This window comes from Sus scrofa, chromosome X (assembly GCF_054392235.1).
Source record: "Sus scrofa isolate SSC_HxYL_T2T_F1_AM1 chromosome X, Sscrofa_HxYL_maternal_Yorkshire_Landrace_v2.0, whole genome shotgun sequence".
Classification (NCBI taxonomy): Eukaryota; Metazoa; Chordata; class Mammalia; order Artiodactyla; family Suidae; genus Sus; species Sus scrofa.
The window spans coordinates 134,505,615-134,524,880 of NC_139401.1; the positions used below are offsets into that span (position 1 = coordinate 134,505,615).

General features: G+C 66.9%; 1 protein-coding gene across 2 annotated transcripts; it reads left to right on the forward strand.

Moving 5' to 3' along the window:
• The first annotated feature begins 1,458 nt into the window (after nucleotides 1-1,458).
• BGN (biglycan) lies at nucleotides 1,459-14,716 on the forward strand. 2 transcript variants are annotated; one of them, NM_001444891.1, is given in 8 exon segments: nucleotides 1,459-1,620; nucleotides 10,301-10,552; nucleotides 10,726-10,838; nucleotides 11,322-11,535; nucleotides 11,893-12,003; nucleotides 12,250-12,343; nucleotides 12,461-12,599; nucleotides 13,660-14,716. In NM_001444891.1, coding segments are annotated over 7 exon segments (1,110 nt in total). In that variant the 5' UTR covers nucleotides 1,459-1,620; nucleotides 10,301-10,311; the 3' UTR covers nucleotides 13,858-14,716.
• The last annotated feature ends 4,550 nt before the right edge of the window (nucleotides 14,717-19,266 follow it).

Consider the following 19,266-nt stretch of genomic DNA (forward strand, 5'->3'; position numbering starts at 1 on the left):
CCTGCTTTTCCCGCCTCTCCCTTTTTTGGGGGGCCCGGCCTGGATGCTTCTTGCAGGCAGGCACCGCGGTTTGGTCAGGCCGCTACTGTGCCCCAGGTCTGACGGATGCACAGGAAAGGGGTCTGGGCCCAGACTCCCCCCTACCCCCGGGCAGAACCTTCTAGACCCTGCCTGCATGCCAGCCCTAAGCTGAGCACGGAAAAGACTAAAAGCAGCCGGGCCGGGTGAGTGGGCCCCTCAGGCCGCATGCCTGGTCTCCTCCAGGGCGCCTGTCCCGGGCCTGCCCTCCATGCATTTCGCCTTTAATCTCGGGAGTTCTGTCCTGTCCTGTGTGGCCTGCCTTCCTTTCTTCCTCTTTGCTGATCCCGGGGGCTCTCCCTGCCTCAGCCCCTCGCCCGTCTAAACCCCCCGCCTTTGTCCCCCAAAGATGATCCCAAAGGAGTCTCCCTCTGACCCAGGCTGGGTGCCCCACAGGACAGGGGAGGGGCTGTTCCGTGGCCCTGGGCTCCGGCGCAGGTGGAGCCGGGCTCCTCTGGGCCCTCAGGAAGTGGCCAAGCTTCCAGCGATGGCGCGGGCGTCATGGCCGAAGCTTGGTGGGCTGACCCAGTTCGCCCCTCTGAGTGGCCAGCACAGGGCTCAGCCCCGAGGAAGTGCCCACCCACAGCGCGGTTACTGTGTCCCAGGGGACCTGCGCTGCCCGATGAGCCAGAAGGCTGACTCGCTCGCTCCTCCTCTCTGATTCAGCTTTCCCACTCAGCTTGGCGTGGGCAGGCCAGCTCGGGACGACCCCAGAATCTGTGCTGCCTCCTGCCAGCCCCCAGCTGAGTCGCATCCTGAGATCACACAGACATGATGTGTTCTTCTTTTTTAGGGCAAAAAGGCCGGAGTGGGGGCAGGAGGTGGGGCGTCCAGAGTGCCCAGGAGCCTAGATCAAGCCCTTCCAGAAATCCACAACAGCTGCCTCCCCAGTTCCAAAGAACCACCTCCTTTTCAGGCTCAGACTCCGGGAAGGCTCAGGATAGAATTCCGGGGGCCACTCACGGGACTAGCAGTCAGAGGCCACCTCCCCCTCTGCCCGCCAAGCGCCAGCGAGCCAGCTCCCGCCCCTCTCTGGGCCTCAGTGTCCCCATCCGGACAATGGAAACTTTGAATCTCTGAGGCCGCGCCGGCCCAGAAACGCTAAGGGTCCTCGTGTGAGTTACAGTGTGTGTCCTTTCTCCAGACGCCCCAGGGCGGGGAGGGGGGAGGGTCCTGGGGGGCGCACGGGGAAGGGGAGTCGCTAACCCCGCCACCGCCGCCGTCTACAGGAAAATTGCTCCCTTTGAAGCTGCCAGGGGGGCCGGGAAGCCTGCCCCCTCCCTCCCTCCCTCCCTCTCCACCCTACCAGCCCCCTCCCTCCTTTCCTCCCTCTCCGCCCCCTCCCCGCCGTCCCCTCCCAGTCGGCCCGCCCGCCCGCCCAGCCTTTAGCCTCCCTCCCGCCGCCTCTGTCTCCCTCTCTCCACGAACTGCCCGGGAGTGAGCAGCTGCTCTCCGACGGCCTGACGGACGACGGACACCCGGACTGCCTGATCCCCGAGCCTGCCAACCAGCCAGCCTGCGCCCGGCCGCTTCCCTCCCCAGGTAGGGCCCCCGCGCAAGCCCCGCACTGGCCCCGCTGCTCCTGCCCTGGCCCTGAGCTGCAGCCCTCGCGGTCTCATCCCTGGATCTGCTGCCCCTCACTGTCCTCGAGATGGCCTCGACCCCGCTTCCCCCACGCTCTCCCTCCTCGTCCCTACCCCGTGCCCCACTGCCCCCGTTCCCGCTGCCCCCTTCCCACCCTCTCCGCCCCTAGCTGCTGGCCGATTCCCACGCACTCTGCAGGCTCCCGGTCCGCGCCCCTTCATCGCCACCCTGCGGCCCCCTTGGTCCTTGTCCCATTTCTGCCTCTTCTCCCTTCCCTCCTCCGGGAACTTTCTCCACCCCTCCCTCTCCCCCGACCCAGCTCAGCTCGGCTGCGTGTCGTCCGCCCTCCCCGTCTCCCCCCCAGCGCTCTTCTCCTGGCTGACCACCCCACCCCCGCCGCCCAGGCTGGGTGGCTGGCACCCTGGCTCTGCCCATGGCCCTCCTCCTTGACTGCCAGTCCCGCTGGCCTCGCTCTGCGCTTCGCACCTGGCCCTGGTTAGGAGGACCCCGGGCACCCGCCCGAGCTCCGCTGGGGAGCAGTCCCTATGGCACCCTGCCTCCACCTCGTCAAGGTGTGGGGGCTCTGGGTGGCTCAGTTCCCTCTGTCCCCGGAATCCCCTTGGATCGGGGCTCCAAAGGAACAGGGTGCCGAAGGAAACTCCAGGGGCCCCAGGGGTAAACAAGAGGACACCATCCTCCCAGGATGGGCAGCTTCAGGGAGGGGTGAGGTTCGAGACTCCCAGCAGCAAGGTTCTCCCCCAGAGCCCTTTGGGAGGGGAGGCGTGGCCCTGCTGGTCCCACCCCGTCCATTGTACAGAGAGGGCAACTGAGGCCCAGACAGGGGCGGGGAACAGCCCACCGTCGCACAGGCAGTCAGGGCAAAACGGGGCCAGGACCCAGGGCTCCTGACTCACAAACCTAGCTGTTGACCCCCTGGCACCCAAGGAGCCCTCCATGACACTCGGGTGTTGACGAGGAAAGCCACATGCCATGGGACCTGCAAGGGACCCAGGAGAGAAGCAAGGGAGAATGCAGCTCCCTGGGTGTGCCACCCAGGGCCCTGGCAGGCTGGGAGATGGGGCACCACCCTCGCTGCTGCCCCATGGGCGGGGCTGCGGCCTGGGCACTGGGCGGTGAGAGCTTTCTGAGCTGGTCCCGCTGAGTGGAGCAGAAGGCCCAGGCTGCTCTGGGGCAGGGCAATGGGTGGGGGCAGCGGGCAGTTGAACAAGCTTTGTCAGGGATGCTCAGGTCGCTGATGTGGTGGCCAGTCCCATCCTCGGGGGCTCCAACTGTGTGCCCTCACCTGGCCCTGGCCGGCCACCCATCGGGATCGATGCGACAAACTGGAGGTGCTCAGGCCCCCTCCGGGCCAGGAAGGAAGGTTCCCAGGGATCCGCAGCCAGGGGTGGGGGCTCACGAGGTGGAGGAGGCGTGCGCCTCGCGTGGACGCACGTGAGCGCCTCCTGGCGACACGCAGCCACCTGTGCCCTCCGCACGCAGGGAGGGCCGGTGGTTGGGCAAAGGCACCTTCGTACGGAACTTGCCCATGTCCGGCTGTCGTGGCCCAATGTGGGTGAGCCTTTGAGCACAGGGCTCTGGTAGAAAGCCAGCCAGCAGCTGAGTGGCTGCCCTGCCACCCTGGCTGGCCCACCTTCTAAACCCAAGGACCCAGGTCACAGGGGCATTAACCATCCTACGGCTTTCGTGCCCTGCCCTGGAGCAGAGACGCCTGCGTAGATGGGGGGTCTAAGGCCCGGCCCCTTGGCCGATGGGTCTGGTGGCAGTTTTATGCTGGCCTATTTTAGGGGCTCAGAAAGGTGGGGTGCTGGGCCTCTAACCGTCTTGTGACATACGAGCTTTGGCCCGAATTCCTACCCAATCCCACCAGTGGCCCTGGCACCTCAGCAGAGCGTGAATGGGGAGGAGAGGGGATGTCCTTTCTTTGGCAATAATCTGGAGTCACTCGAGACCACAAAGTGTCCCTTCCAGCCCGGCATCAAGTCCCAGAGGATATGGAATGAGCTTGTTTCCCAGGCCCGCCCACTGCCGGCCCTCCTCCACCCCCTGCAGCACAGCCCTGCAGCCTGAGAGAGTGGCCAGTCCCCAGGGCCATCGTCAGAGCATGTGAGCCGCCCGCGGCAGCAGCCACGAGCCCAGACTCCCAGCAGGGCCCAGCGCTGTCTGGCCCGCCCCCAGGCAGGGCCCCAGCCCCAGCTCCGGGGCCTCCGCAGCCGCATGTGCTAGGCCACTGGGCCGTTTGTCCACTTGGTGGCGTGTCTGGGGCCCTCCCCTTCCTTGCTCTTCTGCCAACACCCTGGATTGTTAGAAAGATCTTCCCACACGCACCTCCTCATCAGGGTCCCCAGGGTGGGACAGCTTGGTCCCTGCCCTGAGCTGGCCCCCTCCCCACGCCTGTTGGGTCTGCTGGTGGGAGGGGACACTCCCGCCCCAGGGCTTCGCTCAAATCGAGGGGCTGGAGGGTGAGGGCGGCTCTGCTGGGGCACTGCCGTGAGCATGGCGGGGAGCGCGCGGGCCTGCTGGCTCTGCCCCCTCCCGGCAGCTGGAGCCCGGGGCAGTCAGCGCCCTTTCCGTCCCTTCTGGCCTCTCGGCCTGGATACTGGGGCCCACACCCTGATCACCCACAAACCCTTTTCTATGAATCCCATTTTTGAGGAAACCAGTGGGGGATGGGCGGGGGGGACTGCTTGGGGGGCGTGGGAAGGGGCCACCCTGGCCCCAGGCTGCAGGCCCACTGAGGCTAACTGGTAGCCCATAGCCAGACCTTTCTCCAGCCTTCCAGAAATCATCTCCCCACCTTCCAGATGGGAGGTCCCGCGGTGAAAGCCCACCTCCCATCTGCGACTCCGGGCTCCTGGGAGCCCTGAAGCCCCGCCCTGTCTGCTGGGGGGTGGGCCCTTCCCGCGGGGGCTGTGGCAGCTGCCTTCTTACCCAGAGCCCACCAGCCTCAGCTCTTCCGCATGCTGCCCGACCCCCACTGTGGCCTGCAGAGCAGCACCAGCTCGTGCCCCTTGGCGGCCCAGCATCACTGACATTCCCAAGCCTAGGGAAGGTGCCAGGGACTCAGATGACTCGTGCCTGCCCCCTGTCTATAGTGACACATCTCTCAGGTTTAGGGGACCCGGGGCTCTATCCTGCCTCCACGCACCCAGCTCTCCCGGCCCACGATCCGAGGCAGGACAAGGGGCAGTCGCGGCTGGGAGTGGCTCAGACTCTTAACTCAGAAGCCACCCCTGCGTCTCCCACACAGCTGCCTCTGGGGGAGTCAGATGGCCAAGTGGGACATGGCAGTGAGAGGCCTGAGTGGCCGTGGGATTAGGGGTTTGGGGACCAGAAGTAGGACTTGAGGGAGAAAGGCAAAGGGCATTGAGAGAGGGGCCAGGTACCTGGAAGGGGCTGCAGGAAAGAAACCTGGGGCCCAGGAGGGTCAGGGGCTCCAGGGCCCCCCTCCCCGAGTCCCAGCCGCTCTCCTGCCCCGGGAGCAGGGCCAAGCCCCTTGCCTTGGCCTGGCTCAGCGAGGGAGCAAGGCAGACAAGGCCCAGGTGCTGGGAGCCAGGCTGAGAACGTCTCCCTGTGGGGTCTGGCGCCTGCTGGGATCTAAAATGTTGGGGAGCCTCCCGGGCCAGGCTGGGATGATGGCTTTTCCAGGCCACTTCTCTGCAGCTGGAGGTGGAGGCAGCAGGGCTGGCTGATAGGTGTGCTGGGGCCGAGGAGCCGCATCTGGCCCCTGCCCTGGGGGCTGAGAGGAGCTATTGATGGGGGCAGCGAGAGAGATGCCAGGTTTCCGGAGGATTCATGATGCAAGCAAGGGGGTGCAGGACCCCCATAGCAGGGCCCTTCTTTCCACCAGTGTCACCTCCCAGCCACTGGGGGGAGCGCTCAAGGAATTTCCAGGGACCTGGGGGCTGGTCCCGCCCCCTCTGCAACCCAGGGAGCTGGGGATCTTGTGACTTTGGGGTCTGCAGCAGAGTCTGCAGTGGCACAGGGCGGGGCCAAACACACGGCAGGTGCAGAGTCCAGCCCTACCATTCCCTCGCTGCGTGGCCTTTTTTTTTTTTTTTTCCCCTTCTTTTTTTAGGGCCACTCCCGCAGCATATGCAAGTTCCCAGGCCAGGAGTCGAATCGGAGATGCAGCTGCCGGCCTACACCACAGCCACAGCAATGCAGGATCCTTAACCCACTGAGAGAGGCCAGGGATCGAACCCGCGTCCTCATGGATACTGGTCAGGTTCTTTACTGCTGAGCCACCATGGGAACTCCCCTCACTGCGTATCCTTGACCAAGTTTCGCGCAGACTCCTCTGAGCCTCAGTTTTCCCATCCGTCAAGTAGAAATGGCCCCTCCTTCCGGTCGTCGTGTTTCTTCAGTGAGTGGGAGGAGGAGGAGGGGCACACAGCTCAGGTGCCGCAGGACCAGGACGCCCAGGACTCCCGGCTGACCTTGATCATCTGCTGCCTGACCCCTGGCGTGGCAGAAGGCCGGCAGCTGGACCCTCCTGCTTTCCAGAGGTTTCCCAGCTGGGTGGGCGAAGGTGGACGGCCATCCGCAATGCTGTGGGGAGAGACGCCGGGCCTGGCCAGCCACCGAGGATCGGGCTCCCTGCGGGCCCCCTGCAGCCTCTGATGCCCACAGCCAGGCTGAGTCTGCCCCCGGAGGCGTCCAGGACCCAGCTCTGCCCAGTCACCCAAGCAGCACCAGGGCCCCAGCAGGAAGGAGCCGTCTGCCATGTACCTGGAGCGCAGGCTGAGGCGATGGCTGTCGGCGCGGGGGGGTGGGTGCAGGACACAGGGCCCACCCTCTCCCCACTCCAGCCATCAGCCCCTCACACAGCCACACACACACACACACACGCACGCACGCACGCACGCACGCACGCACACATGCACGCACTCATGCACATAAGCTTCCAGAGACCCATGGATGGATGGCTCTCGTCCCCTCTCTCTGGCTGACACCGAGTGCAGGCTAGAGTTGTGGGGGGCCGGTGGGCTGGGCCTGGGAGGGCAGTGGGGAGCAGCCGGGGGCCAGCTGAGTCCTGCTGGTAGAACCTGTCCTCTGGTGGACAGAGAGGAGGGAGCAGGGGTGCCCTGCAGTCCCAGGGACCGCCAGGGCTGGGTGGAAGGTGGCACGCGCGCCCAGGTTCAGGTCGGGCTGCTCAGTGGGGCCAGACACCGGGGCTGAGGCTGCAGGACAGCGCCCAGCCTCTGGCGTCTGTGACTTGGCAGCTGCGGGCCACACATCTGCAGATGAGCTCCGGGGCCTGCCAGACCTCAAGTCCCGCTCCCGCCGCCCTTGGCCTGCCCTGAATGCCTGGCACGGCCCCTCCATGTTCTCAGGGGCTGCCAGTGTGTCTTGTTTGGCCATGACCTGGAGCAATCCCGCTCGGAGGACTGCGCTGGCTTTCAGAGGGCCAGACAAGGAGGGCCCTATTGGGCGGCCGGCACAGGCTCCGGGCAGCCCGGCCTCTTCCCTCGCTCCCGCCTGTGGGCGCCCGGCCTGTGGCCGCGCAGCCATCACTTCTTCCCTGTCCTCTGAGGGGCGGGCTCCACTGAGCTCAGGGAACACTTTGATGGGGCTCGAGGCTCCTTCAAGTCCTTGGGGCCATGCCCGGGAAGGCTGATGAAGGGAAACCGAAGCCCGGGGCGGAGTGGGGGCGGGGGGGCTTGCCCGGGGCCTCACAGCATCTGTCTGGGGGCCGCAGCCCCACCCCAGCCTCCACCGACGTAGGCTTCCTCCCCGGGCTATCTGCACACGCAGCCAGCCCGAGACCCCCATCGCCCCTCTGCCGTCTGACTTGGGGAAAGTTGGTTCCTCCTTCCAGACCCGGTTTTCTCTTCGGCGAAATGGAGGCACTCTTGGCGCGGGTGCGGGCCCCCCGCCCCGCCCTCATCTCCCTGCACTCGGCGTCGGGCCGGCCCCTCTCCTCTGCACAGTTCCGACCACTGAGTCTCTCGCCCGTTCTCTGAAGGGAAATGCGGGCTGTGCCGGAAAGCCCGCCAGCCTGCCCACTGCCTGGGCCCAGCCAGGAGCTGGGGAGAACCAGCCAAACCTTGTCCTCTGCTCTGTCACGGGGCCCTGGTGCAGGGCCTCCAAGCCCTCAGCCCCCCTCCCCATCAGAAAGAGCCTTACTCAGCCGGCCCCTTCCCCGGGCTCCTCCCTCAGCCTCTTCATGGGGCCCCAGATACAGCGACCTCAGGCAACCAGGCACAGCAGCCTTGAGCCGGCTCTCCTCCTCCAGAGGTGACCCGTCCCCTCGGGGAAGGACCCAGGAGCCCACTTGGGGCCCCAGTGGCTGTCCTGCCCTGGTTGGCCTTCCCAGCGCCCGTCCAGCCTCTCATGGTGGAGGTGCCAGACATAGGCCGCGGTCCCCCGTGGAGGCCCCCAGCCCCGGGCCAGTCCCACCAGGCGGCAGGAGGCCTGTCTGAGCGCCCCCTCCCCCCCCACCTGGCCAGGTGGACAGTGGATCCCAGCGCCTCCCAAGGCTCCCGCAGGGCCTTCCAGCCTGAGTCATCCCCTGTGAGGTAGCGGCTTTGGCAGGGGTGCCCGGCCAGGGGGAAGCAGTCTCCTCCCTCTCCTGCTCCATCTCAGCCTCCTGCCTCCATCCTGCCCTTCCTGTTCTTTCCATTGCGCCTCCTCCTCCTCCCAGCCCTGGGCGTCCAGCAGCACCTGGGCAAGGCCCTGCGCAGCGGCAGCAGCAGCGAGCCTGGGAGGCCTAGGTCCACCCGGCTGCGCCCTGGGCTTTGCACGCTCGTGGGAAGAAGGAGGGACCCGCAGCCAGGTAGGCAAGCCCGGAGCCTTCTCCCTGCTCTGCACCATGGCTCCCTGGGGGCTCCCCTGGGCCCTACTGGACCAGCCTGGCACTGGCGGGACCTGGACTGTGACCATGGGCTCCTGAGACTCGAAGGAGCCAGGGCAGCAGGGTGCTGCCTCAGCGAGAGGGTCCCTCACTTTGCTGTGCGACCTGGGGCAGGCAGGCAGCTTTTCTGAGCCTGTCACGGTGCGTTCCACACTCAGGAGGGCTGCTGGGCCTGCGAGGGGCACTGGGGGGCTGCTGGGCCCCCAGCCCCAGCCTCGCACGTGACCAGCTGGCGGCGGGGTAGGAGTGGGGTGTAGGTGGTGCCTGAGGAGGGCGAGAGGGGGCCCCAGGATGGGGACCCGCTTGAGCCCGAGGTGCAGAGCCCTCCATGCCCAGCCAGGACCTCCTTCCACCACTGCAGCCAGGCCCGCTGAAGCCCTAAACCGCCCCTCCCCGGGCCAAGACGGGGACCTGCACCCAGGGCAACCCCAGACAGCCTGCGCCTAGGAGACCCATGCGGCAGGCACCCATTTCTATTTAACACATGGAAAAGTGAGGCTGGGGGAGGTGCTGTTGTGGCTCAGTGGTTAACGAATCTGACTAGGAACCATGAGGTTGTGGGTTCCATCCCTGGCCTTCCTCAGTGGGTGAAGGATCTGACGCCGCCGTGAGCTGCGGTGTAGGTCACAGACGTGGCTCGGAGCCCATGTTGCTGTGGCTCTGGCGTAGGCCCGAGGCTACAGCTCCGATTCGACCCCCAGCCTGGGAACCTCCATAGGCCTTCCCAGTAAATCCGAGCAGGTGGGGACAGTGGGAGAGGCCGGGGCTCCAGCCTTTTCCTGACAGCATCTTTTGGCCGAGGAGCCGCCACTGGACGGTGGGCGACCTCTGCTGGAACAGGAAGGAGGCAGGCTGACGTGAGCCCGGGGGCAGGCTCGGGCAGGACTGCCCCCTCCCCGCTTCCCAGCCGGGGGGGCCTCCAGACAAGCCTGCCCCTGCCCGCCACCCTGGCAGCAGCCTGCTCCCCTCCGGTGGCCTCTCCAGGGGGCTGAGCCATGGGCAGAAGGAAGGGCGGGAGCCGACGCGGGAGCCCGGGGCTCTTCGGGCTGGGCCAGGGGAGGAAGCCAAGGCCCTGGGGGGCAGGGGGAGGGGCGCCCCTCCAGCCCTGTCATTCCACCCGTGGCCTGGGAGCACGCCCCTCTCCTCAGCGGGGCGCCTGGGCCTCACGCCTTCCTTAGAAAAACGTGGGTGTGCTGCGAGGGGGTTTGGGCAGGAAAGGAAGCGACTCGTGGTGGCCTAGCACATTCCCGAGTGTGGCCCCTGTTGCCCTGAGCTGTGGCACTGGCCAGGGCCACCACGCCATCTTTACATCTGAATTCTTCAAAGCCCGTGGGGGGAAAATGGTTGGCTTTCCCTCTCCACCTCCCACGCTGGCCTCTCTGACCCCCGGGCAGGCTGCCGGCTGACTCAGGGGTGTGTGTGCATGTGTGTGTGTGTGTGTGTGTGTGTGTGTGTGTGTTTGTGTGTGTTGGAGGGGTGCAGACTCTAACAGGGAAGGCACAGTGTTGCCCACGGGGGCCAAGTCCTGCCTGGGGAAGGCGGGGAGGAGAAGGAAGCTAGCGGCGCCCCCGCCCGGTGTCTCCTGCGGCCCAGGCCTCCCTCCCCGACCAGGGTCTGGCTGCCCTGGGTGAGGGATGAGGGACACGAGGCCGAGCCACACGGCACCCCAGCCCCCAGGCCTGGGAGCGCCACCGGGGAGGCCCAGAGCACGGGCACGGGGGCTGGCCGAGCCCTCCTGACGGCCCTCCTCGCCCCGCCTCCCAGGCACACCCACCATGTGGCCCCTGTGGCTCCTGGCGTCCCTGCTGGCCCTGAGCCAGGCCCTGCCGTTTGAGCAAAAAGCCTTCTGGGACTTCACCCTGGACGACGGGCTGCCCATGCTGAATGACGAGGAGGCTTCGGGTGCCGACTCGACCTCGGGCATCCCGGACCTGGACGCCCTCCCGCCCACCTTCAGTGCCATGTGCCCTTTCGGCTGCCACTGCCACCTGCGGGTCGTCCAGTGCTCTGACCTGGGTCAGTCCGGTGGGACGGACGTGGAAGGGAGTGGGCGGGCGGGCATCCTGATGGCGGTGTGGGAGGGCGGCCGTCTGTCTGCGCCGGGCGGTCCGTGCCAGCGCGCCCCGTGGCACTCCGGCGCCGTGGCCGCGGCCGCGGCTCCCGCGGGTGACGGCGGTGCTGGCCCCCAGGTCTGAAGGCCGTGCCCAAGGAGATCTCGCCCGACACCACCCTGCTGGACCTGCAGAATAACGACATCTCCGAGCTCCGAAAGGACGACTTCAAAGGCCTCCAGCACCTCTACGTAAGCCCATCCCGGCCCCTCCGGAGGGGCTGCGAGGAGCTGGCAGGCCCGCAGCCAGGGGCTGGGTCCGCCTGGGTGTGGACCCATGCATGGGATGTGCAGGAGGGTCAGGGGCACATGTGCGGGCGTCAGCAGCCAGAAGTGGAGGACAGGGTCCCCCAGCCCCACTCCCTCTGGGACTGAAAACATTTCGTCTCGTGGGTTCCTGCCAGCAGCACAGGAAGAAAGAGGGCATTGCAGCCAAGGCGCCAACGGGGAGAGCGGGCGGGGTGGGGCCTGAGCGCTGGCTCCCCGCGTGGCCCTCTGCCCGCGAGCACACCCGGATCGCCTCGAGGCCCAGCTGGGGCCCACACATCCGTGAAGCGCCACCATGGAGCTGGGTGGCACGGAGGGGGGGAGAGAGGGAGAGGCGCGGGCGGGCGGGCGGGCGGGCGGGGCGGGGGGAGCGCGGGCGCCGTCACTCCGGCCCCCTCGCTGCCTCAGGCCCTCGTCCTGGTGAACAACAAGATTTCCAAGATCCACGCGAAGGCCTTCAGCCCCCTGAGGAAACTGCAGAAGCTCTACATCTCCAAGAACCACCTGGTGGAGATCCCCCCCAACCTGCCCAGCTCCCTGGCGGAGCTCCGCATCCATGACAACCGCATCCGCAAGGTGCCCAAGGGCGTCTTCAGCGGGCTGCGCAACATGAACTGCATCGGTGAGCGAGCGAGGCCCGGCCCGCCGCGGGCCTCGACCCGGCGGCCGGCAGGAACGGGTCGGGCAGCGGGGCTCCTCCAGCCGGAGCCGCCGGGGGCTGGGCCATCCAGGGCAGCCAGGGGCAAAGCCGGGGGCCTCGGGGACCCTTCTGGAGACTCGTCTAGAGGCATGCCCCAGAGCTGCCAAGGCACGGCGACCAGAAACCAGGGGCCTGCGGGGCAAGGGAAGGGAAGGGAAAGGGCCAGGACAGTCGAGCAGCCCGGGGCGGGGCCAGCCCGAGCCAGGAAGATGACCGGCCCCGGGGACATGCGGGCGGATGCCCAGCCCAGCTCCAGGGCTGAGGGGGCCTCTCTCCTAGAGATGGGTGGGAACCCCCTGGAGAACAGCGGCTTTGAACCTGGAGCCTTCGATGGCCTGAAGCTCAACTACCTGCGCATCTCTGAGGCCAAGCTCACTGGCATCCCCAAAGGTAGGAAAGCACAGATGGGCAGCGGTGGGGGGCCTGGAGCCATCTGGTGCCTCGCAGCCTACTCAGGGAGGGCTTTGGCAGCGCCTCTCCCCACCTGGACCCAAGCTGGGCTCCCTGCTCCAGCAAGCTTGGGAGTGTGCACGCACCCACTTGCGTGCGCGCGCGTGCGCGCAGACACACGGCACCGGCGCACACACGCGGCCTCCCCTCCTGCCTTCAGCTGAGAGCATCCTCTTTTCCTGGCAGACCTCCCCGAGACTCTGAACGAACTCCATCTGGACCACAACAAGATCCAGGCTATCGAGCTGGAGGATCTGCTCCGCTATTCCAAGCTGTACAGGTGGGCTAGGGGCCCGAGTGGGTGCCACGGCACCCCAGCCCCACGCGGCCTGTGGGCCCAGCCCCACCGGCCGGTTCTCCTCTGGCCTTTCAGTATATCCCATCCCCCCCTTCACAGACTGGGCCTAGGCCACAACCAGATCCGCATGATCGAGAACGGGAGCCTGAGTTTTCTGCCCACCCTGCGGGAGCTGCACTTGGACAACAACAAGCTGTCCAGGGTGCCTGCTGGCCTCCCCGACCTCAAGCTCCTCCAGGTGAGAGCCACCGGGTGGGCAGGCCCTGGCGCCGGGCTCTCTAAGGCTGGGGGCCGGGAGAGCCTGTGTCCCCAGGGCAGGTCTTCAGCCCGGGCCCCTCCTTGCTGGGGCCCCGCACAGGCCCGGTCTGGGCGGAGCACAGCGGGACCTCGAGGCCAGGACAGCCCTTCCTTGGGGCCGAGGATCCGTGCTGAGGAAGACGACAGGGAGAGGGGGGGCTCCCTGGGAAGAAGAGGAGGACGGGGCGCGGGCAGAGAGGGTTCTCTCGGGTGACTGGCAAGTCAGCCACCCGTCTGGGTGAGAAAGGGGGGAGGGGGCACACGGATCCGTGGCCAGACAGGGACAGTCCAGCGCAGGCAGTGCGCCGAGGTGGGGGTACCGGGCCTTGCCTGGGGTCCTCCCAGGGGCCCCTTTCCCTACCCGAGCTGTCAGTCACGCAGGCGAACTTGGCCTTACTTGGCCCTGCTCTGGGCCTCAGTCTTCTCCTCAGACCCATTCCCGTGTGCCAGGAGGCCCGCCCTTCTCCCTGTCCCTGCGTGGGGACAGCCCACCTGCCAAGGCAGCGCCCCCTTGCCAGGCCGAGCGCGCCCCCTAGCGGCCGTGTCCGCTCCGCGTCCGAGGAGCGCTGCCCTGCTGTCCTTACTCCCTGGCCTCCTGTCCCCCAGCCTCTCCCATGGAGAAGGCTTTCAGGGACTTGGCGGGTGGGGGGGTGTGCTAGAGAGCCAATGCCACTGAGGCCTGGTGAGGCCAAGGTGCCCTCTTTCCCGCATGGACAGCCCCACCCCACCCCCCATGCCCCACAGACTCCTCACCTCACAGCCACCCCGCCTGAGCCCCTTATCCCAGCCCTCCGTCCCCCATCCATGCCAAGAGCCGCCCGACAACCATACCCGAGCCTCGGTTTGCTCTTGCAAACCGTGGGAGAATCACCTCCAGGCCCTCAAAGGGCCGCGTGGATGCAACACAAAGAAACGTGGCCCAGGAGGGGCTGGTGGTGGGGACACAGCCGGAGGGAGGGCGGGGGAGGGGCGGAGCCTGAGCGCCACCCCTCTGCCCCCAGGTGGTCTACCTGCACACCAACAACATCACCAAGGTGGGCGTCAATGACTTCTGCCCGGTGGGCTTCGGGGTCAAGCGGGCCTATTACAACGGCATCAGCCTCTTCAACAACCCCGTGCCCTACTGGGAGGTGCAGCCGGCCACCTTCCGCTGCGTCACGGACCGTCTGGCCATTCAGTTTGGCAACTACAAAAAGTAGAGGCAGCCGCCGCCGCCGAGGTGGCCTGGGCCGGGTCTCTGGGGAGCACAGCGGATGTCCTGATGGGGGGGGGTAGAGCAGGGGAGCGCCGGGTGCCCAGCCGCAGCCCACCAAGCCCCACCCTTGGTCCCCAGCCCCCATCACGTGCCCCCTGTCCCCCATCATAGCCATGCAGAGGCACCCCCACCAAGCTTTCTTCCCATTCACCCCAAAGCCAAATTGTCTGAGGCTCCAGTCCAAGGAACATTGTCCGGCTGAACACACCCCGCCTGCCTGCCACACCTCCCTCCTCGTGCCCTTCCAGCGTCCAACCCTCCTGCTACCCTGTCCTCCTGTGTCCCCCGCCAGCCTGCAGCCAGTTCATGGCCCATCCATCTGAGCCTCCCTGCTCTACAGGCCCCCGGCCCAGTCCTCTCCCTCTGTCTCTGTCTCCCTGTCTGTCCGCTCTCATCCTCCTTCTCGTCTTTCACATCCTCGGGCTGGGTCTGGTCCTTGTCTCGCTGGGTGGGCTGGGCCGTGGTCCCCACGGCCCCCCTCCCAGCCGGCCCCACCCAGGCCTGGAAGATGCTCGAAGAGGCCGGTAGGTGGAGGTAATGCGCCCCCTGCAAGCTCCATCTTCAAGAGGGGAGCCCTGGACTCAGCCAGACCCTGAGAGTCTGTCTCCTGGGAGGGACCAGCATGCCACTGGAGTCCCCAGCCCACTTGTCATGTCCCCCTTGCCCCACGATGGCTAGGACTCCCGTCCCCTTGCCTTCCAGTCCTTGGTGTGGTGGGGGTTGCCAGCGATCGCGCCCAGCTTGAGGAGGGGCTGCTTCTGAGGTCGATCGCTGTCTTTCAATTAAAGAAACACTGTGCAATACGTGTGTGTGCTACCTCTTGGCGTGGCCTGGGGACCCAGAAGAAGAGGGAGCCACGAGGGGCCGCTGGGGCCGCTGAGGCCGGCTCCCAGGCTCCGCCTCTCCGTGCCCAGGCCCAGCCTCGGGCTGCCTGTTGGCCGCTTCCCCTGCCTTCCAGGCTCGGGGCTGGACAAGAAGGCCCCAGGCGGCCAGCAGAAGGTCCCAGGGGGACCCCTTCTCCTCCCTTCTAGGCACTTCTAGGGCCCAGGCTATACTCAGAGCAGAGCATTTGCCGAGCACCTGCCAGCGGCAGAGCGCCAGGCCCGACCCCTTCCACTGAGAGGGGAGCAGGGGCGTCCTGGGAGGCCCTGCTTGGCTGTCTGGACCGGGCTTGGGGGTTCAGAACTTGGTGGGATTTGGGCTGTGGGCAGAGCTCTGTGCCACCCCCACGTCGGCACCAGGGGGCGCACTCTCAGGCTGGCCAGGCCTCACGGGCACAGGCGGAGTGCTGTGTGTGCCCACCTGTGCTGGCTCGGCCTGGCTCCCAGCTCAGCGTCCACCCAAGAGGTCACCCTGTGAGCCAGCAGAGCCAAGCCCCGGGAGCAGCGTGTGGGCGCTGGCTCCCAAGACGGGATCCAGGGCACAGCCCATGAAGCCTGCACACTGGCGACCCAGGTCTCTCCCATAAAGGGCAGCATGGCGGGGGACAGTCCCCAGAGCAATGCCCCTCCGATGGCGAGCCCAGCGGGCTGCGCAGGCGGCAGACTACATCCTGGCTGCTCTCCCCCCGTCCCACACGAGGGGCCTCTGCTCGGGTGGCGGGAGCCAGGCCTTCCCTGGGCAGCCGTGGGTCACCAATGAAAATGGAGCAGACGAGGCTGCGGGAGTGCCAGCCCAGGAGAGAAGGAGCCAGAGGCGCTGTGCTGGCTCCATGCACAGAGCACCGTGCCCTTCTGCCTGGCCTGGCCCCGGCGCATCCGGCGTCCCCGGGTTTCTCCTTTTGGGGATGGGAGGCGCCACTCGGCGTTGTGGCCCAGCGATAGAATGTCACCCATCGGCATCATAGCACTATTCTGGGCCATGTGCTCCACGGCCCGGCAATCTCTGCTGAGCTGGGCAGGCTCAGGGCAAGGGCACTGGCGGGGAGCCAGGAGTCAGGGCCTCGGTCGAGTCCCCTCGCTGGCGGGAGGAGGGGCGGCCGGCACAAGGGCCTGGCGAGACAGAAACGCGGCGCCCTCAGGCTGTTTCCTGGTGGGCAGGTCCAGCTCAGTCGGGGCCCCTGGTGCCATGACAAGCGGGTAGGACCGGTGTAATAATGCCGGTGGTACAGAGGAGACCCCCTGAGGCTAGGCTCCAGGGAAGGCAGCCCAGGAGCCCCGTGGGTCACCCCACACAAGAGGGGACAGCGCCCTGCAGGCAGGACCCACCCTCTCTCCGGACTGGAGTGTGGCTGTGAGGCACCCAGGGGCCCCTGCTGGCACCAGGGAGGTGAACGGGGCCACACCCTGCGAGGGCTCGTGGGTCAAGATTGGAAGGGAGGTCTCAGGACCCAGAGCTGTCGGGCAAAAGCAAACGGCCTGTAGCAACATCCCGACAGGCGAGCAGCCCTCCTACATTTGCACGAGGCCCACGTGGAGCTCAGGGGAGAGAGCTGCGGCCGGCAAGCCCCAGGGGGCGAAGCTGCAGAGGGCTGGGAGGCTCCACCGTGAGCCGCCGTGGCCGTCGGAGCAGCGCAAGGGGCGCACTTAGAAAGAAGCCTCTGCCACCCCGGGAAGGCGGCAGGAAAGGTGGCAGCGGGAGGGGCTGATCTTGACTTGCATAGGAGCAGGCGCTTGGGTGCCGACTGTACTCTGGGGGAACGGAGGGGAGGGGCAGGGGAGGGGGGTGGCCTGAAGTAGGCGTGGGGGGGTGGCTCAGAGGCAGAGGGCCGGCTGGGGCAGTCACACGCGCGCGTGCACACACACACACCCTCACACTCGCACACACAGGGCAATGAAAGTCAGGGCAGCGGCTCCGGGAGGGGAGGGCTGTTCCGGGAAAGGAGAGGCCACCCAGGAGCTGACTCTGAGTGACGCGGGGCTGGGGTGGGGGACATTTCTGAGGACTTACTGCAGGTCAGGTGCCTCTGGACGTGGCAGGGCCCAGCTGGAGCCTAAGCTGAATCCACTGCTTAGGTTTAAACGAGTCAGGGCTTGTCAGAGGGGGCAGCCAGCCAGGTGTCCACAGGCCCCGGCTGGGGACGAGGGCAGGGCACCTAGAGGGACGACACCTCCTTGAAGGGGCTGCTCTGAGAACTGGGGGGGGGGGGGGGGGGCAGTGTTCAGCCATCGCTGGCCCTGCTCCCGTGGGCTCCGGGCTCCAGGCTGGGGAGGGTAGGGCGTGCAGGAAGAGGCAAAGACGGCCCCGCTCTGGACACGCGGGGCAGGGCACCAACGCTAGGGGTGGCACAGAGCCACTGTGGCCCCAGACAGCCGACGCAGCCCCGGAGCTGAAGGGCTGCAGCGCCTGGGGCCAAGGGGCCGCCGGGGCAGGAGACGGAATGCTTGGGCTGAACCCGCTGTTCCTGAGCACGAGAGAGGCAACCCTGGTTTCCAAAGCCTGGGGGTGGAGTCCACTGAGGCTGAGCACCCGGGAGGCCAGAGGGGAGGTGTGCGGCGGGCAGGGCGCTGTGGAGCCTGGGCCCCCTTCTCTGGGGCCACGAGCAGGCGGCTTCAAGCAGAGATTGGGTCTCTCACATTCCTGGAGGCCACAGGTCCAAAACGTGGGTGTCAGTAGGGCCATGCTCCCTCCGAAAACTCTAGGGGAGGGTCCCGCCTCTCCCAGGCAGGGGTGGCTCCATGTGCGCCTTGGCTTGTGGCCGCGCCACTCGGATCTGTGCCTGGTGCTCCCACGGCCTCCAGTCTGTGTCTGTGTCTCCACGCCCTCCCGGCTCCCTCTTATCGGGACACTTATCACTATATCTGGGGCCCCGGATAATACAGGATCATCTCGCCATCTCAGGACCCTGCAAAGTCCCTGTTTCCACACAAAGTGCCAGTCCTGTGCTGGGGGCTGGGATGTCTCTCGGGGGGGGGGCGCATTTCAGCTCCAGGGTGCAGGTGAATGCTGGCCCCGGGAGGTCCAGGCCCGCTGGTGACCCCAGAAGCTAGGGGACAGTGGCTGTCATCTCGGCCAGGGAGGCAGTGTGATGAAGAGGGGACCCTGGGACCCAGCCTGAGGTTCCCCCACATCAGGGCTGAGCTGAGGATGGCTGTCCCCAGAGGAGGCTGTGACAGCCACACCAAAAGTGGCAGGAGCGGAACAACCGGCCAGGGGAGGGGGTAACAGCTGCAGGGACCGACGGAGAGGAGTGGCCTGGGGACAGGCGGTGGCCGAGGACTTTGTTTTTAGAATGAGGGCTGAAGAGGGCCAGAGGCAGGTGGTGAGAGAAGGCGGAGTCAGTAGGAAACGGAGATCCCGAGAACCGGAGTCCGGGGCGGGGGCTGGAGGCAGACTGTTCTTGGCTTTGTTTCGCAGGCCCAGGATGTCTTTGAGGTGGTCCCGAGAGGACAGAGCTGACAGGGAGCCAGTGACAGTGTACGAGTGAAGGACAGTGGCCAAGACCCGAGGCCCCGAGGAGGCAGGAGAGGGCAAGGACACAGTGGGAGCCGGGCAGGGTAACAGGGAAGGAACGGGGGAGGGTGCAGGGCAGCAGGGAGGCCCAGACCAGACCAGGCCCTTCCCCTTCCACACCCCCGGCCCTGGGCCTCCCCGAGCTGCTCCCGAAGCATTTCCACACGGAAGAACTCTCTAGAGAAGCTCTCCCCACCCACCCCTGTACATTCGGAGAAGCCAAGAGGGCTGGCCAATGAGCACAGGGCCCCCGGGGACGCTGGCATGGTTTGCCTGGTGCCCAGGCTCCCTCACTCCCAGGGCTGGGCCCTCCCTCTCAGCCTCAGGGCCAGGGACCAGCTGACTCCGACCACACAAAGGGGGCCATCCCCTCTCCTGGCCCATTCATGGCTTGGATACCCGTTTGCTAGAAACTGGGGGGCTTTCAGGACACCTGTGGCTCTGTCTCTTCAGCCCTCCTGAAGGCCGCATGACCTTGGCCTTGGTGGGCCTCGTCACGAAGGCGCGTGGCAGAGCCGCCTCTTGCAGGAGCAGCGCCCCTGGCCCGGGGAGGAGGCGAGGGGCGGCAGTAGGTGTTTTCCTCCTCCAATTTTCTCCCCGCAACTTGCTTCTTCCCCCCGGGGGTTTGGGGGCATCCCACCTACCGCCCCCCCCCCCCCCCCCAGTGAGAGGGCGCCTGCGATGTAATAGCCTGTAATAGCCGAACCTAGGCAGCCACCTCTGAACCCTGGGAGCAGGTACCAATGCGGGAGGCGGGGAGGGGGCGGGCCTGGGGGTGGGGCAGGCTGGCAGCCTCTGGAGGGGCTCCTCTTCCCTGATGTGGGTGCCCAGGGGCAGGCTGGCACCGGGTCACCCAGCCCACTCCGAGTGTGGGGTGGCGAGAACAGCGCAGTGAGGCGCGGCTGCCGGGCAGCACAGAGCTTGGGTGGAGGTGTGCGGAAAATTGGGGGGCCGGCTTGGC